The 20616-nt window shown below is 39.6% G+C and overlaps 1 protein-coding gene across 2 annotated transcripts in view; it reads left to right on the forward strand.

Moving 5' to 3' along the window:
- LOC308479969 (serine/threonine-protein phosphatase 4 regulatory subunit 1-like) overlaps positions 1–20462 on the forward strand; it is a 38346-nt gene extending 17884 nt beyond the window's left edge. For both annotated transcript variants that reach the window (XM_081011087.1, XM_081011088.1), the window contains 13 exons: positions 246–311; positions 1652–1810; positions 3125–3279; positions 4021–4457; positions 5737–5954; positions 8033–8122; positions 8758–8943; positions 9908–10069; positions 11970–12070; positions 13446–13566; positions 13812–13946; positions 15680–15821; positions 16580–20462. In XM_081011087.1, the coding sequence (XP_080867213.1) occupies positions 246–311; positions 1652–1810; positions 3125–3279; positions 4021–4457; positions 5737–5954; positions 8033–8122; positions 8758–8943; positions 9908–10069; positions 11970–12070; positions 13446–13566; positions 13812–13946; positions 15680–15821; positions 16580–16734 (2127 nt within the window). In that variant the 3' untranslated portion in view covers positions 16735–20462. The remainder of the gene's footprint in view (positions 1–245; positions 312–1651; positions 1811–3124; positions 3280–4020; positions 4458–5736; positions 5955–8032; positions 8123–8757; positions 8944–9907; positions 10070–11969; positions 12071–13445; positions 13567–13811; positions 13947–15679; positions 15822–16579) is intronic.
- The last annotated feature ends 154 nt before the right edge of the window (positions 20463–20616 follow it).

Below are 20616 nucleotides of genomic sequence, written 5' to 3' on the forward strand. Positions count from 1 at the left end.
TGCATTAAAATATTTGAGTAGCATACCCTGTAGACTTTTATGCAGTTAATATGATTAATAATGCCTGCAAGTAGGAAACATACAATAAAAGTATATTTTCTGGGTTGGGAGTGTAGGCAGCAAGCTTCTTTCTAAAACAAGTTCTTACTCTGTGAAGAACTGTAATTTGATCAGTTTAAAGAAAGACATACAGATTCAGAATTGATACATAAAAGCAAACAAAGTTTTTGTTTCTCTTGTTTTAGGTTTGTGCAGCAAACTTTGGAGACATTTGCAATGCTGTGGGGCAAGAAGCCACAGAAAAGAACTTGGTATGTTAAGGTTTCGGGTCTTGAAGCTATGTCATTTCATTAAATTTATAGAGCAGCCCATCAATAATATCTGCTGAGTGTCTTACATATTGAAGTATCTAAATACTAAAAATGCAACAGATAATCAATAAAATCCACAATAAAAAACAGGGGGGAAACTCCTAACTGCTCAGACAATATAATAAAACAATGTGCAGTCTGGGTGAATAAAAGCTTTTTCATCTAGCACTAAAAACACCATCAAGAAGGTGTCAGGCTATCCTCTCTGTGGAGGCTATTCTGTAGCCCACATGCCACTCGTCAAAAGCCTGTCTTTCTGATAATCAGCTACATCTATTCACTTGGTAAGGGCACCTGGACAGGACCTCTAAAGAATATATTTAGGGTCAGGTAGGCAAATGTGGGAAGAGGTGATTTTCAGGGAACCTAGTCCTAAACCATTTAGGGCTTTTAATACATTTAACACAGAACTGGTTTAAGCCAAACCTCTAAGGAAAAGAGAGAATCCAGAAGTGCATGCTTTCTTTTGATGAAGTGTGTCTGATGCACTGTCTCTGGACACCCTTGAAATCAAACCTTGGAGCAACTCCATCAAATGCACCAAGGCACACACATAATGCGGCTTATGAATATATGATACTGGGTGGGTGTTGGATGGCTGAAGAATACATCAATGTTACTTAAAAACAGCAACCCGTGCTCGTAGCAGCACTGTAACAAGAAGGTTGTTTTGATCCCATGCTAGCAGCTTGCTTTCTTTCTTTCTCTCTCCTCCCCCCTGAGACTTGTAAAACTAAAGTCTCAGAAATTCATCCATGTGTCAGATTTCTCCCTCAAGCTAAAACTGTCGTGCTTGATCTTTAGCTAGCCATGGTGGTTGCTATTGATAACTTCAATTTGCAAGGATAATCCTTCAGCATTAGCATTCCATCTTTAAGCCTTGCTGAAAGGACATTAATATTTGTAAAGGTATCTGACCCTGCTGTCAGCTTCTCTTCACGGATTGAAATAAATCAGATTGACGGTCTCAGGCAGCTTAGCTTTCTTCTGTGACATAAGTATCTGTTTATGTGCAACTACATGTAGTATTTGTAGCCAGAATTACCAAATTACCAAAATAAACCTGAATCCTTTAATTTATTTGTTAACTTGATGCCATTTGCTTCTGTTTGCTAGAAACTGCTAGCCAAATGATGTTTTCAAAAGAGAACCCTTACTCGAAACCTCAAATAATTATTTGGAAGTATATGTCTTCACAGTAGATGTGTTGAGGGCTGCAGTGCAATCAGTAAAATTGCTATTTTAGAACTGTTTGATCTGATATGTCTTTATTTTGGTAGATTCCGAAGTTTTTTGAGCTCTGCTCTGATAGCGTTTGGGGTATGCGAAAAGCTTGTGCTGAATGCTTTATGGCTGTCTCCTACACCATTTCACCTGAAGTTAGGAGAAGCAAGCTGTCTCCCCTCTTTATTAGTCTCATCAGTGACCCTTGCAGATGGGTAAGTAGAGAGTGAATTAGTCCATCTTAAATTGCAGTTGTACTTTTCTGTCTTTTGATAAATGACCATGACTAGCTCAAGTGACAATTATCGAATGTTTTATTTGACTTGCTCCTCTCAGCTAATTAATTGCAAGTCATTAAAGCTCTGTTTCTGTTAGCTGATGCATGATGGAAGCTTTTTAAGCAAGCAAATAGTAGTTCAGCTGTCAAAAGCAGACTTTAATCAACTCTTCATGATTGCATATTGATCAGCTTTCTCCTTTTGCTTCCATACAGAGATGACTTGTGACAGCCCTTTTAATTTAGAGTTTATTCTGTTGTAAATGTTCATGGTCCCGATGGACCATCTTACTTTTTCAAAACACATCTCTTCAGTGAAGCCTTTGGCATAAGTCCTTAGCTGCAAAACATAAAAGTAATTCTGTTATGCTAAGGTTCAAAGGAAATTATCTTGGTGTATTTTTTTGTTAAATCCATACTCGTAATAATATCCTATAGTTTGCTCAAAAGTTATTTTTATTCTTTAACAATTAGGTTTTTAAGCACTATTAGTTACCTCAAAGCATTATATTATTTGTTAACAAGTAGTAATATGTCTCATACTGATATTTTTCCTTTTGTTTTTTGTTTTGAACCAAAGTGTAGTAGTGTGTTTGATTTTTCTGCTGATGTAAGCTCCTTAACTTGAGATGAATGAAATGTCATTCTTGAAGTGTTGGCTATGAATTCTAGCACCCTGTTTGAGTGAGGAAACTTCAGTCTCAGTGATCTCTTTCTGGACTGACGCATTGACATGTACATAAATACCATGCGTGATTTCTGTTGCTGAATGTTCATAGCCCAGGCATCTGGGGCTTCATGTGCATTTTCTCCTGCTAGACTGGAGAGTTGTATATGAAGTGCCTAGTAGCTGGTCAGTTGCTAGCTTTGAAAGCACAACAGACCACCTGCTTGGGGGAGAATGTGGACTTAATCCAGGCACCAATCACCTGTTACGTTTCAGAAATGGATTCCCCTCCTTCCAGTAAGTAACCCATATAATGCAAAACAATGTGCAGCTGCATTCTCATGATATCTGTTGATGCCTTATAGCTAGCTGTTTGATGTTTGACATTGGTCCTATTCCCTGAAACGGTTAAAAATTGCCTCATTCTGGCAGTGAAATTACTGTATACTATTATCCTTGCCCTAATGCCTTCCATTTAGTTGATTGGGATACTTTGGAATCATATTGGAACAGCAAAGTGTACACTTGTCTCCAGAAGTATAGTTATCAAGCCAATTGTGTCTTCTTACTTTTCCAATACCGTAGGTTCGTCAAGCTGCTTTCCAGTCCCTCGGGCCTTTTATTTCTACTTTTGCAAACCCTTCCAGTGCTGGTCTTTACATTCGGGAGGATGGGACGCTTAGTATCCGGCCTTCCAGTCCATGCCCAACAGGCAACAATGCAAATGACATGCCATCCAGGTACAGTGATTTGGCTTAATTTAGTTTATCGCCTAGTTCTCATGTGACATTAAATCATGGGTCTTCCTCCATCCCACTGCTGTTAGGACACAAGCCAAGATCTGACTTGCTGTGATGCCTGAACCCAGGTTCGTGGTCCCCCTCCCACCCCCAATAAACCATGTGCAGTAAGTCAAGAACAAATCTTAGTTACTGTTTGTGGCTTCCTTGGAGTGAATCAAGCCATGAGCCTGGGTTCAGATGTTGTAACAAGCCAGTAAGTTGTGAGTTCACATTAAATTATAGTTTGCAGATTATATTAAACCTTGAACTCTATTCTTTGGTCCAAGACAATAACTGGTACACATGTACACACCCATACCTTAAGTAGTATGGTGTCTTTTACTTGTTTTTCAAATCAATTAGTCTGCAGTTTCAATGCATTTCATATTTTTAAGTTCTTAAAATAAAGTGAGATAGGGCTTCTATCAGATAACATTTAGATAACATAAACTTCAAAATACACAGAAAAGTGTCCTTGTGATAAAAGCTGGTAGTTTCGGATGTCATATTTGCACACCTCAGTATCAGTTAAGGACGTCTTAGGAGGTCTGAAGCTAACCAGCTGATTTAATGAAGCATCTTTGAAAGCAAGATTTTAGAGAAAAGTTGCAATTATTGCAGTTAAAGTATTACCTAAGATACTATGTTTAAGTGAAATTTGTTTTTTCAGTTTTTTAAAAATGCTGCTTCTGTTTCCAGTCCAGAGGAGCAAGTGGGGGAAAAATTGGAATCACTGACAGACGGGCCTTCTGCTAGCTGTGAGAATTCAAATTCAGATGCAACGGAAGACAGTTCAGCCATACAAGTAAACATTGGAGTAGATCAGACTATATTGACTCAGAGTGATAATGCTGATCCTTATGTGACCAAGGATATTAAGGAATGTCAAATCAACAGTTATCAGGAAGTGAACTCAAGGGTCCAATCAGCAGAGGATGTGTTCAATACCTTCTTATACTGGCGTCCTCCTCTTCCTGACATAAGTCAGGATCTAGAACTGCTTCAGTGCAAAACTGAAATACACGAAGAGAGCTGCCCGGTGTCGGAAGTTCTTTGTAATAATTGTGTTGCCAGCAGTGAGATAAAAAAAGTTCTGCAGAGTTTGCAGGAACACATGGATGACCCAGATGTTCAAGGTAAGATCTTACGCTCTTGTGTTCTTAGACCCTTCTTCAAAAGATTTTGCTCTGGGAAACATGTTGCTCACAGTTGTTTTATTATAATGAAGAACTATTCTGTCTTAGGATTGCATGCAGTTCCCTTTAACCACAATACATTCCAGCTATATAGTTAACAAATGGGAAGTGCCGTCTGGCTCCAGCAGCATTTGATGAAAACTTCTTGCTGTTCTAAAAAACATTTTACTGCTTGAGTTGTCGTAGGAAGGAGGGCAGTTGTGTTGGCACTTGGGTGCTGCCACAGTACAGCCTTCACTGAGGTCCTCAGCTTCTTCCTTTCTGTTTAGAATTGCATCTAAAAGTGGACTGCAGCTCTGGAAGAAAAAAGAGCCATTAGGGTTTTGAAGGTTGATCTCAAGATTCCTAATATCAGCTCTGAATTCAGCTGGTATAATGGCTTCTAGTGTAGTTTGTCTACAGAAGCTAGATCAGGCATCTGGTTTTTTGAACTTTAAATAAAAGCAGGATTTAAACACAGTCCTGTTTACTCAGAAGTCTTCAGTAGGGTTTACTCCTCAGTAAGCATCCATAGGATTGCTGCCTTAGTCACCTTTCTCCTAGCTGATCACCAAGGCAAAATTAAGCCTCTCTTGTGCAGTAGTAGCTGTTGGTAAAACCAAGATGTATGGTATATATGATAACACAATAGGATCTAATAAATTAGGCATAAGAAATGAGAGCAGAGGGCAAAGCAGGCCAAAGTAGAAATGTGTTTATTAGGACCAGTAAAGAGGTTCTAGTTATTGCACTAAAAATAGAAATAGTGTTAGCTTGGGATCCAAAACATCCTGGGCCAGGTCTTCTCTACGTCTATGAACTTTAAATTTCAGTATTGTCATCTTTGTGATGTTTTATGTATCTCACAGCAGAATCCCATATGCTTACTCAGAAGTAATTTTTTTGAATTCATGTAAATGCTTACAGGATTGCAGCTGAAAACCACCTATACTTAATCTGTAAATAAGTTATAATCTTTCAAAAATGCATCTGAGAATAGAATTTCCGTATAGGCACCGAGGCATTGATAGACAAATTTGTGAAGAATAGGTCTTACCCCTTTCAAGAACTACTGTGTAATAAGTTAATATTAAAAGTTTTGCAGTTCTCAGTCTTTCATTGTTCAATTTTCAAAGCTTTTTCTGCTCCTTTTGAGAGGGGTTTTCTGACATAGGTTTTTAGGACTTGTAAAAGGAGATGCATGAAAACAAACTTAATGGGACTTGTTCCATTTGATCAGCTCAGGTTCAAGTACTGTCTGCTGCACTTAGAGCTGCTCACCTTGATTCTGTCGGTTGCTTTGAGATCAAGCAGAAGGAAGAAGTTAATGGGAACTACCCAGAAGATACACCAGGTTTGGTCCTTGATCCCAGTTCAGTGAATGAGAACACCTTATCATCATTGCCAAGCCAGGATGAGGCAATTAACCCACCCAGTCCAACTGTGATTAAAAATATGGTAAGTTTTGGTCATGGCAGGAAAAATAAGTGTGTTTTTCGGGGGGGGGGGGGTTTAATGGCTTGTCAGTCATTTTGTACCACTAAATACTTCTACTTACTTACGGTATTCTGACTTGTAGTCTGCCACCCTGAAAATGCAGGGCACTGAGCCTAAACTTAAAATAGCAGCCAAATGTAACTAGCAGAGTGCACTAAATCATGCCTGTGTATTTATCTAAACACAACTGAGTATGAGTACTGGCTTTATCCCAGCCCCTGAAAACCAGTCCAAATACCAAGACCTTGCCTTGCAATGCTTCAAACAAATGCTTAGACTGGCAGATCCCCAGGAGAAAGGAATCTGAGAATTATAGATTGGCCACTGAGAATGGCACCTTCAGTAGGATGTAGGAAATGTTGAAAGTAGTATCATCATGGTAGATGGGGTAGAAGAACGAATGAACCTTTGAAATTTCTACAATATGTACCAGAGCAAATTAAGAACCAGGCTCCATAAATAAGAATAGAACCACTGCAAAACTGCCCCCAACCCAGAGCTGGTCCAGGGAGATACCATGATCAGTGGTATCAAAAGATGCTGGGATATTGAGTCCCTTTGCTAATAAAGGCCATCCTTCTGGCCGATCAAGTAGCCAAGCTAGACCTAGATCCAGATTGAAATGGACCCAGAAGTTGATGGATTCCAACTCCCATAATCCACAGCCTTTGACCACGCTAGCTGGGGATGATGGGAGTTGGGAGTCTAACAACATCTGGAGGACCACGTCCCCATCCATGGTATTAGCAGTCATTTTTCTCCAAGTGTGCCTAGAGCTGAGCCACCACTACCCTCTCAAACATTCTGCTTAGGGAGGGCATGTTTGCAACCAGGTTATAGTGGTTGTATATCTCTGTGTCAGAGGTGGGTTTTCAAAAGGAGAGTTGCATTGCCCCTTTTATAAGGTTTCAGGCAACACCCCTCATGCAGTTGTGCATTCATCGTACCCTGGCTACCTCAAATTAGCCATGACTGACAAGGATTGAGAGGACACACAGTTAGTCAAATCACTGCAAGCACCTTGTCCACATCCTCAGGCCTCAGAAGCTGAAAATTATCCCCCCAAAAGTCTAGGTGGTGCATTGGATACTTCATCAGGACTGATCACAACAGTGGCATCTAAGACTTTGCAGAGGTAAGTAATTTTATCCTCATGGTGCTTGCTGCTGCAGGCTTTTGAGAATTGTAATAACCCATTCACCAGGTTAGAGCTTAATAAACTTCACACCACTCAGTGTCATGGCAGCGGGGGCAGTAAAGTAGACCTTCACTGCCACCGAATAGGTATGATTATGTGCTATAACACATGTTCAGTCATCTTATTTTTATTTACCCATCAAATTTATATCCCACCCTTCCAGAGTGGCAAACATATTTGTATTAAAATTAAAAGTAGAATAATCACATTAAAAAATATCTAAAAGAATGAAACGCAATAAACCATGTAACCGGTTATGTGTTTGAATAGGCCAACGAAAACAGAAACGTTTTCATGTGGCAAGTTCTTTGCAGAGTTCCATGTCCTTTGTACTCTAGGCATGATCCAGCCTGCTCCATTGTCCACAACTACTCATAATAACCTGGGCTATTGATACGATTGAAAGAGATCACATCAATGGCCCATTGCATCTTGCCGTTCAGTAGCAAGACAAGGGCCTTAGTGGAACTGCCAGCTCCGTCAGAAAATCCCCCAGAGCATTCATGAATTCATGGATTGCATAAGTCTCCAGTGAGGAACTGCTGCTGTGAGACCACTGGGCTAGACTCACTGGGCTAGTAACAAACCAAGACAATCCCATGGGTGTCATGGAACCTTTGAAGTCTTGTATGAATAATATAATAATAATAATAATTTAGAACCTTTTCTCTGTGCTTACATCTTTGTATGGCTTAGCATAGTTTTGATTACATTTTTTAGCACTGCAGCATGGATTCAATTTTTACATAGATGTTCACTGTTCGTGTTGTACTGAATTTTAATGCGGTGCCCCAGATACTGTTTTGTTCTTTCCATAAATGCATATTATGCACTTTTACAGGACTCAGAAGAGCAACACAGTGGGGACAACAAAGCTTTAGAGGCAGAAAAGAATGATCCACTTCATGAAGAAGAGAAATCAAAATTACAGGTTGTTTCAACTATTTCTTAATGATGTGCTACAGGGAAGTTCATCTCCCATAAATTAAACATTTTAGACCATGTCTAGAAGCCAGCCTTAGTATTTTGGTTCTGACAGAATCTGAAGTATAAGCTTTTTTTGTGAACTGCAATGAATATAGACTTAAAGGCTGATCAGGCCTTCTTTTCTCAGCCTTGTTACGAGCGTGGATCGTTCTTGGACATGCACCCATGTCCTTTCTTCCTGCTCTGTCTCATTCACCAGCTTCAGAAAGTAACATGTGACCAAGGCCCTAAATCAGGTTTATTATGGGTATAATTTGCATAGTTAAAATATACAAACAACTTCTCTATATAATTTAATAATGCACACAAATTGCTATTTTCAGTTGTAATTTGTAACTCATATCCATCTGAACTTCATGTGTATGAACTGTTTCCCATGATAGAGCTGACAAAGTTTGGCCTGCTGTGTATTCTGTAACTGCTGCTGTTTTTAACGTGCTTGTTTTCACTGTGCAGTTGCCATCTGGAGCGGGGAGATGGAACGCTATACTTGAACAGATGTCTTTCAGGGCTGACACATTCTTTCTCTGGTTTAATTTATTATTATCATCAATAATTTATTTATTTTTTTGTCTCCAGGATATCATACCTCAGCCTTTATTGGACCAGTACTTATCTATGACGGACCCTGCTCGAGCACAGACTGTTGATACGGAAATTGCAAAACACTGTGCGTACAGCCTTCCTGGTGTGGCCTTAACACTTGGTAGGCAGAACTGGCATTGTTTGAAAGACACCTACGAGACCCTGGCATCAGATGTACAGGTAAAGCACATGGCAGTCAAGTATCACATGTTTTACAGGTGTATGTGTCAGATTTGTAAGGAGCATGAGATATTTAGTGCACATTCGTCTGTGCTAGTTTGCCGAACGGAGCCCCAAAAGTTCCCATCAGCTACAAGGACTGGGAGAAGGAGAAGCTTCATAAAACTTAAACCTTTCAAATTCCATAAAGTGCTTGCTTTCCTCACTGGCCCATAATAACATTACAGTTCATTTTAACTAATCCAGCTTCAGGCTGTCAGGATAGCAGGTTGAAGAGAGCATCTTTCCTAGCCAATATCGAGAGGTGCGCATATGCACAATGCAGCCAAGAACAAAGTTCATTTTATGCTTAAAAATAAAATGTCCCATTTACTTTCCATGAACTCTGTGTAGCTTAAGCTAAAATGAAACAATCTATATGACATACAGTGTCTGCATGAGTCGGGTTATTATGTTTTTAATTAAACTTGCTATATATGTCCCTCCCTCTCAAATTCTTTTCGAGTTAAGAAATGATATTCCTGGCAGATGCAATGCTAGTGGTATTTGGGGCCCTAATCGTTTCCACCTTGAGGTGGAAGGTTGGTGAATAATTCTACAGAGGTATAACTTTATGCTGTGGAATGAGACTAAGGAAGTTTTTGCTTCTTGCAAAGCTTCCCAGAAAGCACAACTTTTTACTGTCTTCATGCAAACTGTTCTACTATTGCCAGGGGGAAGCAGTAGGCATCATAGCTAACTAATCCTGTTATCCTCCTGGACCCTGTTGAGTTCAAAGACCAAGAATGAAGTTAGAATATGGCACAATCAACTCAGGAAATTGGAAGGACAAGACAGAGAAGAGGCCTTTAAAAAAAAAGCTAATGCTTTGTGCTTGGTTGCATTTGTGGTTTGATAGCTTAAATTTGCTATATTTGCTCAGCAGTGTTCAGTCTTGTTTTTCATTTTTGTTAACTGTTTACAGTGGAAGGTGCGTCGGACACTCGCTTTCTCTATTCATGAGCTGGCTGTTATTTTGGGAGATCAGTTAACAGCAGCGGATCTAGTGCCTATTTTCAACGGCTTCTTAAAAGATCTGGATGAAGTGCGAATTGGAATCCTTAAACATCTTTATGACTTCCTTAAGGTAGATGGAGATAAGTCGTTCATGTTTGCTCTGTTTCAGCTATATTTTTCTTAGAGGCATGCCCCTGGTCTAGAGAGGAACATGGAAAAGTCAAAAAAGAGAAAAAAATGTTTCATTTCTGAAGATTAACTTCATGCTAACTCCTCACTCTCTAACTGCACCTTCAGAATCTGCTCCAGAGGATTGGGGAATCTTCCAGAGCTGATGTAGGGAGTGCATAAGGGCTGCAGGAGGAAGGAGAGGAAAGTGAAGTCCGGTTACTTGAGCAGAAATCTGCTATCACAGCATTGGATAGCAGCCCATTGTGTTGGTGTTCGGTCCATATCTGCATTGTTATGTATTGCTTCATATGGTTGAAGAAGTGTCAAAAATGGATGTACTAATTGAATAGAAAGCCCAGATGTTAATTTTTTGAAAGGGAAAAAAATTGATAACTAATTCATAAACATTTTCCCCACCATCACCACCACCAGAAAATATATTTCCCAATCTGCACTTTCATAGTGGGCATAATGGATGATTTTCCATTGTTAATCATACTTAGAGAAGTCCCACTGGTATCACTCTGTGACTGAAAGCCCCCTAAGTCTGTGTACCAGCCCAAACCTCTGTAATATCTAACTGCAAATGTTATATATGACCAATGCAAAGTTGACCCTGGTATGTAGATAGTGTGCACACATAGGCCTTGCTTTTAAGTATTGTGCTGCACTGATACTGGTGAATGGCTTAGGCAGCCACTGTACAGAAAATGTAATGTTTAAATTGGTCTTAAAATCATGAACACATTGCATAAAGAAGTTGAAGTTACATGAAACAATAATTACTGGTCAGCATTATCAGGATCTGCTTCCTAATTGAAATATCTGCAAATGTTTTGACTACTTGAACCTTTGAAATTAATGACGAATGAAATGGGATACTTTATATTAGCCCTGTGCTTCCATTGTCAGAAACAAATTACAACTGAGATTTATTTGTTATACAGTGGTGCCCCGCAAGACGAATGCCTCGCAAGACGAAAAATTCGCTAGACGAAAGAGTTTTCCGTTTTTTGAGTCGTTCCGCAAGACGAATTTCCCTATGGGCTTGCTTTGCAAGACGAAACGTCTTGTGAGTTCTTGCGAGTTTGTTTCCTTTTTCTTAAAGCCGCTAAGCCGTTAATAGCCGCTAAGCCGCTAATAGCTGTGCTTCGCAAGACGAAAAAACCGCAAGACGAAGAGACTCGCGGAACGGATTAATTTCGTCTTGCGAGGCACCACTGTATTATTGTCCTTCTGTTAGGGTAGTGTACATACCTCAGGGCACTGGGCGTGGTTTTCTCTCTCCCCATTTTATCCTAAGAGCCCTGTTTAGTAGCTTAGGTTGAGGTCTGGTTCTGCCGTAATTGGAAGCCATGGTTTCCTACTGCATGAGCAGCCCTTGTCGGTCTTGGGTTTGTGGGCTTCCTTCTCTTTCTTCTTCTTTCATGTACCAGAGGAGGAGATTGGAAGCTTATGCTTCATATTTCAAGGAAGCCACAGTTCATCATTACATCACAGCTTAGGGAACTGTGGCTTGTTTAGTAAGAACAAACCGGGATCAAATTGTGGAAGCTCACATGTCTGATGCTAACTATTGTTTATTCATGAAGTTACGTCTGAGCTGGCAAACCCAAGGTCAACAGGTTAGCTTCATGGCAGATCAGGGTCTAAAGTCCAGGCCTGATCCAGCACTAAACTCTACAGCAGACTAGCATTTAACCTGAATGAGGAAAAGTTGTTCTTAGGAAAGAAATGTTTAATGCTTCAGAATTGTGCTAGATTAATATTGAATATGATCTACTAGTCTTCATGCTCAGTTGCTAATAGGTTCAGTTGTGAAGTATTAATTCATTTTGGATTTTGTTTTGTGGGGGTAGTTGCTTCATGCTGACAAAAGACGTGAGTACCTTTACCAGCTACAAGAATTTGTGGTTACGGATAACAGCAGGAATTGGCGGTTTCGTTATGAGCTTGCAGAGTAAGTGAAACTAGTTTCGGTTTTGTATGTATTTGCTATTTAGTGGTTTTTATTTGGCTTTGAATTATAGCAAGGGCCACTTAAAAGCAGGACTATAAATCTATGCAGCCGATCATTCTGTGTAATAACACTGACATCTAGTGTAGAACCTTGTAATTTCAGTACAAGGTTCTCAGTTCTAAGTGACAAGTATCATATCCGTTTACATTTCTTATTATGGTTGTAATATCGGTTGTGTGGATTCCAAAATATAAAGTGTCTAATAAGACAGTGGTAGTAGTTTGTACTTTGCTTTCAAAATTCGCTGATGTTCTAAACGCTGCAGCACATTTGCTGATAGGAGTGAGACCCTAACACCTCTTCTCAGAGATCTGCACTGGTTTCCAATTTATTACTGGGCCAAGTTCAAGTCATTATTGTTGCTATATAAAACCCTTAAGAGCTTACTTATAGGATCCCCTTACCCCATATGTGCTCACTTGACAGCTTTGATTTGTGGAACTGGCACCATTACAGATGCCACACAGCACTCGTTGTGCACTTGAAAGAAATTGTTCTTTTGGTGTGGCCCAGCCGACACTTTCACAACAGGCAGGTGCCTTCACTGTATGCTTTTTGATGCCTGCTTGAAGCATTTTTGTTTAGGCAAGCATATCCAGACATGTTGATGTTGACATGTTCTAATCTCTCTCTAGTTTACAGCTGGTTTTAATTGTTTTTAAAATAACTTGGTTTTTTACTGCTTTTATTTTAGGGTTTTTGTGTGTAAACTTCTCAGATGTTTTGTAAACTACTTAGATGAAATAGTATAAATTTTTTGCTAAATAAATTACCAGGCATTGTTAGTCATCCGAAACCCCCTCTTCAGCAAGAAGATAGAATGGCCATCCTAGTGGTGCAGCAGTAAAACTGCTAGTACATTTGCAAAGCTAAGCAGGGTCTGGTATGATTTTGGATGGAACTGAGATTCCTGTATTGCAGGGGTTGGACCAGCTAACCCCCAGGCTCCCTTTCATAGAATCATAGAATCATAGAGTTGGAAGAGACCACAAGGGCCATCGAGTCCAACCCCCTGCCAAGCAGGAAACACCATCAGAGCACTCCTGACATATGGTTGTCAAGCCTCTGCTTAAAGACCTCCAAAGAAGGAGACTCCACCACACTCCTTGGCAGCAAATTCCACTGTCGAACAGCTCTTACTGTCAGGAAGTTCTTCCTAATGTTTAGGTGGAATCTTCTTTCTTGTAGTTTGGATCCATTGCTCCGTGTCCACTTCTCTGGGGCAGCAGAAAACAACCTTTCTCCCTCCTCTACAATTCTATGATTCTTTACCAATAAGACAGTGTTGTAAATTATTATTTCTCTTTTATTTTAGGCAACTCATTTTGATACTGGAGCTCTATAACCCCAATGACGTATATGACTACTTGCGGCATATTGCACTAACACTCTGTTCAGATAAAGTTTCTGAAGTCAGGTGGATCTCCTTCAAGCTGGTAGGCCTTTTGTACTTTCCCTGGGTCTACATTTGCTATACATGTTATATTTTCTTTTACAAGACTTGCTGCCCTAATTTTCACTATAATGTTCCTGTGATTTCTCCTGTGTATTTAAAGACTAAAACAATTACTATTAAGGGACAAATATGGAAAACGTTTAGGCATTTGTTGCACCAGCATTGCCACCTTTAGTTGTTACTATTCATGACCTGATTCTTTCCTTTGATTTCCACCCCCTCCAGGTCGTGGCAATATTACAGAAATTTTATGCAAACAGTGCAAACTCTCTGGGTTTAAATTTCATTAATGAATTGATTGTGAGGTTCCGCCATTGTTCCAAGTGGGTTGGAAGACAAGCATTTGCCTTCATCTGCCAGGTGGGATTTTCTTTCTTTCTTTCATGACTAGGGTGTGAATAAAGAACAGAATTGCCTTGACACAGTTATACTGCTGAAGCTAAGCAGGGCATGGAAGCTAACTGGATGGAAGACTACCTGGGAAACTGTGTGCATGCTACTCTGAGTTGTGTGATGTGAAGTAAGAAAGGGATAGGAGTTATGACATGAACATCAACAGGAGGAACATGTATAACCTTGAATCAGTGTAATGGAATCTTTTGCCTTTTAAATTTGTGCCGGTTTGGATAGATACTAAGGCACTTTGGGGTTCTTAATGATAAAGGATTTAGTTTGATTGGTTCCTATTCTGAGGCGGCACCACTCAGGACTGAGAGAACAAGGAGGAACACAATTAAAACCATCAAAAGAGTTCTCAAATCCATTGGCAACAAGTCCTATCAAGACTCTCAGTGGAGGTTCTGCCATCCCACTTAACTACTACACATTAACCCCCCCCCCCCATTTTCTCCACTTTTCTCACCGGCTTTGATACTATAGACTTAAGTGCTCTGATGTATCAGGGCTTATATTGCTGCTTAAAACTGTACCGCGAGGGAGACGAAGGTGCCTCCTTGGAGAGGAATGTTGAGAATACTTCTTATTAATAAACACTTTGCATTCAAGTACCCTCTTAGGGTGTTCCAAGAGCCTTGAAAACGTTATCTTCTTGTAATCATAAGATCGGACCAAACGCCCATGCAGTCTAGCACATTATTTTCACAGTGACCAACCAGATCCCTAAGGGAAGACCAAAAGCACACTTTGTCCCCTAGCAATTGGTGTTTGGAGGCCTGTCACCTCCACTACAGGAAGTAGGACACAGCCATGCTGGCAAGTATCCATTGCTAGCTTCATCTGTGAATTTGGCCACATTTTAAAGCCATCCAAGTCGGTAGCCATTGCTACCTCTTGGAGTAACAAATTCCATCATATAACCATGCACTGTGTGAAGAAGCACTTCTTTAGTCTGTCCTGAATCTTTCAACATAGAATTTCAATTTGATAACATTGGGTTCTAGGACTTATATAAGAAGGAGAAGAGCTTTTCTGTGCTCACTTACTTTGCCCCATGCGGTACTTTGTACGCCTCTAGTGAGCCCTTTTTTTCTAAACTAAAAAGCTGCAAATATTGCAATCGTTGCTTGTGATGGAGTTGCTCCATCCCCTTGAATCATCTTGGGTACCATTTTCTGAACTTTTCCCAGCCCTGCAGTGGCTTTTGTTTTTTTGAGGTGTGCTGATCAGAACTGTTTGCAGTATTGGCAGTTTTATTTTCAGTCCCTTTCCTAGTGATCGCTTTTTCACAAATGCAGCACACTGGGTTGTCATTTTTTTCCAAGCACTCCACCATGATGCCAAGGTCTTCTTCCTAGCCAGTCACTGCCAGTTTAGACTTCATTGATGCTTATGTGAAATTAGGCATTTTTGCCCCAGTGTAAGCTTTATGTTTGCTTACACTGAATTACACTTTCCACTTTACTACTCATTCGTCCAGTTTGGAGAGATCCTTTTGGACCTTCTCGAAATCCCTTTTTGTTCTTAATCCTGTAAGACATTATTATTATCTCCTTTTTGCAGATGGAAGCTAAAAGAATTTGTGGCTTTCCTAAGCTACTTACTTAGTGAACAGCAGATGCCACCTCTTGATTATTGCTTTTATTGAAAATGATGCTTGGTGTTTTAGCATTTATGTGTGATGTTTTCTCTTGCAGGCAGTCGTTGAAGAGGAGTGCATGCCTGCTGACCATTTTGTTGAACACTTGTTACCCAGCCTTCTAAGTCTGGCTTCCGATCCCGTGCCAAATGTAAGGGTTCTGCTTGCTAAAGCTCTGAGGCAAACATTGTTGGAGAAAGGTATGCTAATTCCTTCTACACATAAACTGTTTTCTAGCAGTGTGATCTCCATAGTTCAGTAATAAGTGCTGTCTTTCGCTACTTGTTTCGGATTACAATTGTATTGTAATCTGAAAAACTTGAGCATTTCAGTTGTTCATTCCTTTTCAACAAAGGCCTTTATAGAGATGGTTACAACACATACATCCTACTGTGGTTCACAGCTTTGACCCCTGAATTAATCAGTTGGACTTGTGTCTTCCTGGTTCTGGTGTTCCAGAAAACCCAGTGCAAATTGAGATATCATCATAAGGAGAACCCTTCTAAGTCAGACTGAATATCCTTCTAGTCTAGTCCAGTTTCCCAAGTGGATCCCATTTGGCCTTTTCCTTAATGTCCTTTCAGCAAGCTGTAATTTGTTCATTTGTTTCTCCAGACTTTTGTCACTGTTGTGTTTCTTTCCCTTGTTGTACATGGTTTTAGGCTGCAATCTTGTACCCATTCACCTGGAAGCAAGTCCCATTGAAATTGAGGGGACTTGCTCCTGAGTATGGATGGCACTGTTAGTAATTTTATTTTATTTTTGTATCTACTTTTTATTGGCTCTTGTTTTTTATAATTTGTGTGTTATTGTTTGTTTTAAGTTACTGTAAGATCCCTTGTGGGCTCATCTGGACAAGAGAGTGTGTTAAAAGATTTCGGAAAACTAATAAATGAACAGCTAAGTCCTAAACAATGTGGCTCAGACTAAAATGTTCTCTTTCACTCCCCTATTCTAGTATATTTTAGAAGTGTTGGCAACCCTCACCTTGAAGCCGTTGAAGAGACTGTCCTAGTTCTGCAGGCGGACAGGGACCAGGATGTTTCCTTTTTTGCCACCATCAAACCAAAACACAATAATATGCACATTACTTCACTTGAGAAGCAAAATTAACTTCATTTGTCCGTGTGGACCACAAAATGATGACTCAGCTAACAGGTTGCTGCTTTGGCAACGAACCTGGAGGAAGGACAGCATCAAGCAACCAATGTAACCGAAGGGAAAAGGGCTTGTTCTTAATACCGTCATTTAAATGAGGAACACATTGACCTTTTATCTACAGACTGGCAATACTGATATGGAATGCCCACCAATCATTCAGCTTTTGGTTTTTTGCCTTTCAAGGATGTGGGCAGGGACACTCCTCTCTACAGAAAGTATTTATGTATTGCTTGTGTGAAGTTGTACACGTTCATTGCTTCATCGTCACCCCAGATAACAGGAATATGCCTTTTGAACATGGTGACTCAGAGACAAGGGAAGCCTAATCACTTGGCTTCCAATTCAGAGTGGCGCACAGAGCTATATAGTCAGTGAACATAGAAAATGTGGAGTTTCACCCGTTTTGTTGTAATGGACACTCACTGTTGCATTGCTAATGGCATCACATTTTATTATATAAATTCATCCAGAAAGTTAGCAAAGAATTTGGAAAACTTGAATCCATATCTGTAAGCCATTTTTTAAAAAACAAACAGCACAGTTGTTTTATTAGAGCAAAAGTAAAATTTCATTCCCCCTGGGTGGAGGTGACATTTTTTAAAAACAACAGAGGGCTTCACTTTTGTGAATTGTAGCATTTTTGGGTTTTTCTGTGTTTGTGAGTATGTCACTGTGTGTGTGTGTGTGTGTGTGTGTGAGAGAGAGAGAGAGAGAGAGAGAGAGAGAGATTCATTTCATAGTGGTAGCTTTTCTTCATTCTTGCAGTTATCTCTCAATCTTTTTCTGATAAAGCTGTTACATTAATATAAGCTGCAGTTCTCAAACAACTAACTCTGAAGTAGTTCTTGTATATTTGTTGGGCCTACTCCAAAGTAAGTGGTTTGAGGCTTGTGGATATAGACTGTTGGGCCTTCAGTCCTGGGATATGATTGGAATTTGTTCAGAAGTCTGGAAAACCACACAAAAGCTTTTGCTTGTTTATGAGTGCAAGGTCAGAGATCTGGGAATCTGGGTTTCTCTACTTTGGGTCTTGAGAGTTGCTCCCCCCCCCCCCAAGATCGGTGGAAATTTTAGTACAAAATGTGTCCTGCCCAAAGAGCTGTGCGTGACCTTCTCTTCCTACGTGGGGGCTTTTCAGCCACCTCCTTCCAACTGCATCCTTCTCAAAAAGATTGCTCTGAAGATTAGGAGCAGCATTCCATTTGGTGTGGGGGACCACCACTAGAAGGGAACCCCAAGACCTCTCTGCCTCTGTGTGGAATCATGTTGCCTGTGTGCCCACGGACCTCTCTGGATTTCCCACTAATTCTGGTTTACGGTTGTAAACTCTAATTAGAGTAACATTGTCTTGGAAGGGATATAAATCAGTGGAAATATAAATGGGAAAGGAAAAATGGAGGGGGATCAGCGCAATCTGAACATTGCATGGTTCATATGCTATATGTAAGAGTCCTGGAAAATTAAAAAACACCAACTAGCTGATTCAAATTGTGTTCCCAACTGTAGGGCCATTCTCAGGAGTTTCCATCTTTGGATACCCATGAAAATGTAATCTTTAAATACATAATAAACAACTTCTCTAGGGACTGTGGAGTCCAGAAACCCAGATTATACTGTATGTACAGAAGCAAATTATGTATATGTTATAGGTCTTCACCAGGGATTATTCAGGGGAGTGATTGCTGCTGGAATTTAATATTTATTTATGATTTGGCCATAAGTAGAAAAGTTCTGCAGTAGAGTCTTAACAGTTTTGAAATAGTATCCTCTTCAAGTTTTCTTTACTTGAATATGCAAGCCTCACAGCGCAATTATACATAAACGCAACTTGGAAGTAAGGCCCACTGATCTTTGTGATAATTACTTCCAAGTAGATAAGATATAAGATTGTGCTGTTTGGAATTTAAATGCAGAAAACCTCACAGGAAGCACTGTAACCTTTGGCTAAGCGTAACTGAATCTCTCTCTCTTTTTAAAGGTATCTGACAAAATCACATTGAGCAGCAAGTAAATATTTTCCGTTTAGCATTTGTCTGGTATCTAGATAGGGCATAACTATGGTCTCTCAAATAACTTTGCTTCATTAAGTGGTTGTACTGTCAGAATTGTCAGCTTGCTTCCTGGTATGTTTCTCAATTTGTTTATTTTATGGTTTAATTTGCCACAATTGCCTACTGAATTCTGGACATAATACTATGAAATATTGTGCTCCAGATTGCAATACAGTGTTTAACGTTTATAATAGCGTTTTGCTTTGCAAGATCCTAAAATGCTTTTAGAAATGTGTCCTTGCTATTTCAGTACAAAACGTTTAAACTCTGTGAATTCTGCAAGGTGGTTCTACACTTAAATGTTTTAATATGTTTAAAAGAAAATGCCTCTTCAATGCAAATGATTTTTATGACTGCAGTTTTTCAGCAAAATGTCAGTTTTTTTGTAGTTTTAATATCTTTTTCTAATGCTAACATACAAGTATTTTTTAACAGTTCAGATTTTTCTAAAATTGTTCTAACCAGTTTTTAGTTTTGTTGACCATAACAGGTCGTTAAATTTTTTTCAGCACTGATCATCTTTTTTTAAGTGTATATAGAAATGTTTGAAAAGAATTGTATATGGTCTGCTGTTTGGACATTAAAATAATCCAGTTTGGGCTGCCATGTTGTTAGATTTAGATTGATAGGTACCCTTTGCTACACTAGCCTAACTAAATAACCTAAGTATCCATGTGTCTTTAGAAAGTTGGAGTAGTTTTCATGAAGGTATTGTTTAGTTAGTTTCACTTATGCATGAGTAAGCTGTTGAACTTAATTTTGCAGAAGCAACAAATCAAAATTTTCATTAAAAAATAGCACCTTTTTTCTAAATCCAGGAGTTTTGACCATTTTTAAAATGGGATTTTTGTTCTTAAATTGTTTTTTTTAAATGGTGTTTAAAAATCTAGAGTTGCATGCACTTGAGGAGAGAGAATTCTGGGCAGTTATTTTCGACTTTTCCCTCTCTCACCTCACCTTTCCAACATTGAAACCCTCACCCCCTCCCTTCCGATTTTGTGTGTTTTGCATTCCATTTCTTATTGGCAATAGGTGAGAGTAGCAAAGAACTTCACTGTCACAACCTCCATTCATTTCACAGTGGCTTATTTGTCGCTTCTGCATAAACAACTGAAATGACTGAAAAGGGGGCAGCAACGGTTCTTGACTTGCTCCCCAATGTAATTTGTGCATGATGACAGCACCTTATAGATCACTCTCTGGGCAGATGGACATATGCTGTGGAGTAACATATTCATTCACTCTGTTTTAAATTATGTAAAAAGAAATTTGGTGGACCTCACAAGGAGCAAAAGTTGCCATCCCTCTCGCACAAAAGTTGCAAGGATTTTGCTTTTAGATAAGGGATGCGAAAAATATAAGTGGTGCAATACTGAAATATTGTAATCCAAAGCACGCTAGCCATTTTGCCTCAAAATCAAACCTGCTGTTATCTGCTGTATGTGGTTATAAATTTGGCGCCTCCTGGAATCCTGCCCAAGTGGCAGTTGTATGTCTGTAAAAGGTGATGTTTAGGACCCAGAATAGATGAAGACACTCTGGAAGTGCCGCTGATTTTGTCAAAACATAGAATCTATGTAACTTTTTATTCATATTTATCTCAATAAATCCAATGACTGTTTTCCCAAACTTCTCTTTCTTTTGTTAACTTGACTTGCACCATAACATAGCGAACCCTTCTAAGCAATTTAATAGGGCAACCTTCAAAATAGGGGAAGTGGGTGGCGCTGTGGGTTAAACCACAGAACCTAGGACTTGCCAATCAGAAGGTCAGTGGTTCGAA

The sequence above is a fragment of the Podarcis pityusensis genome, assembly GCF_964106645.2.
Source record: "Podarcis pityusensis genome assembly, chromosome: 6".
Lineage (NCBI taxonomy): Eukaryota > Metazoa > Chordata > Lepidosauria > Squamata > Lacertidae > Podarcis > Podarcis pityusensis.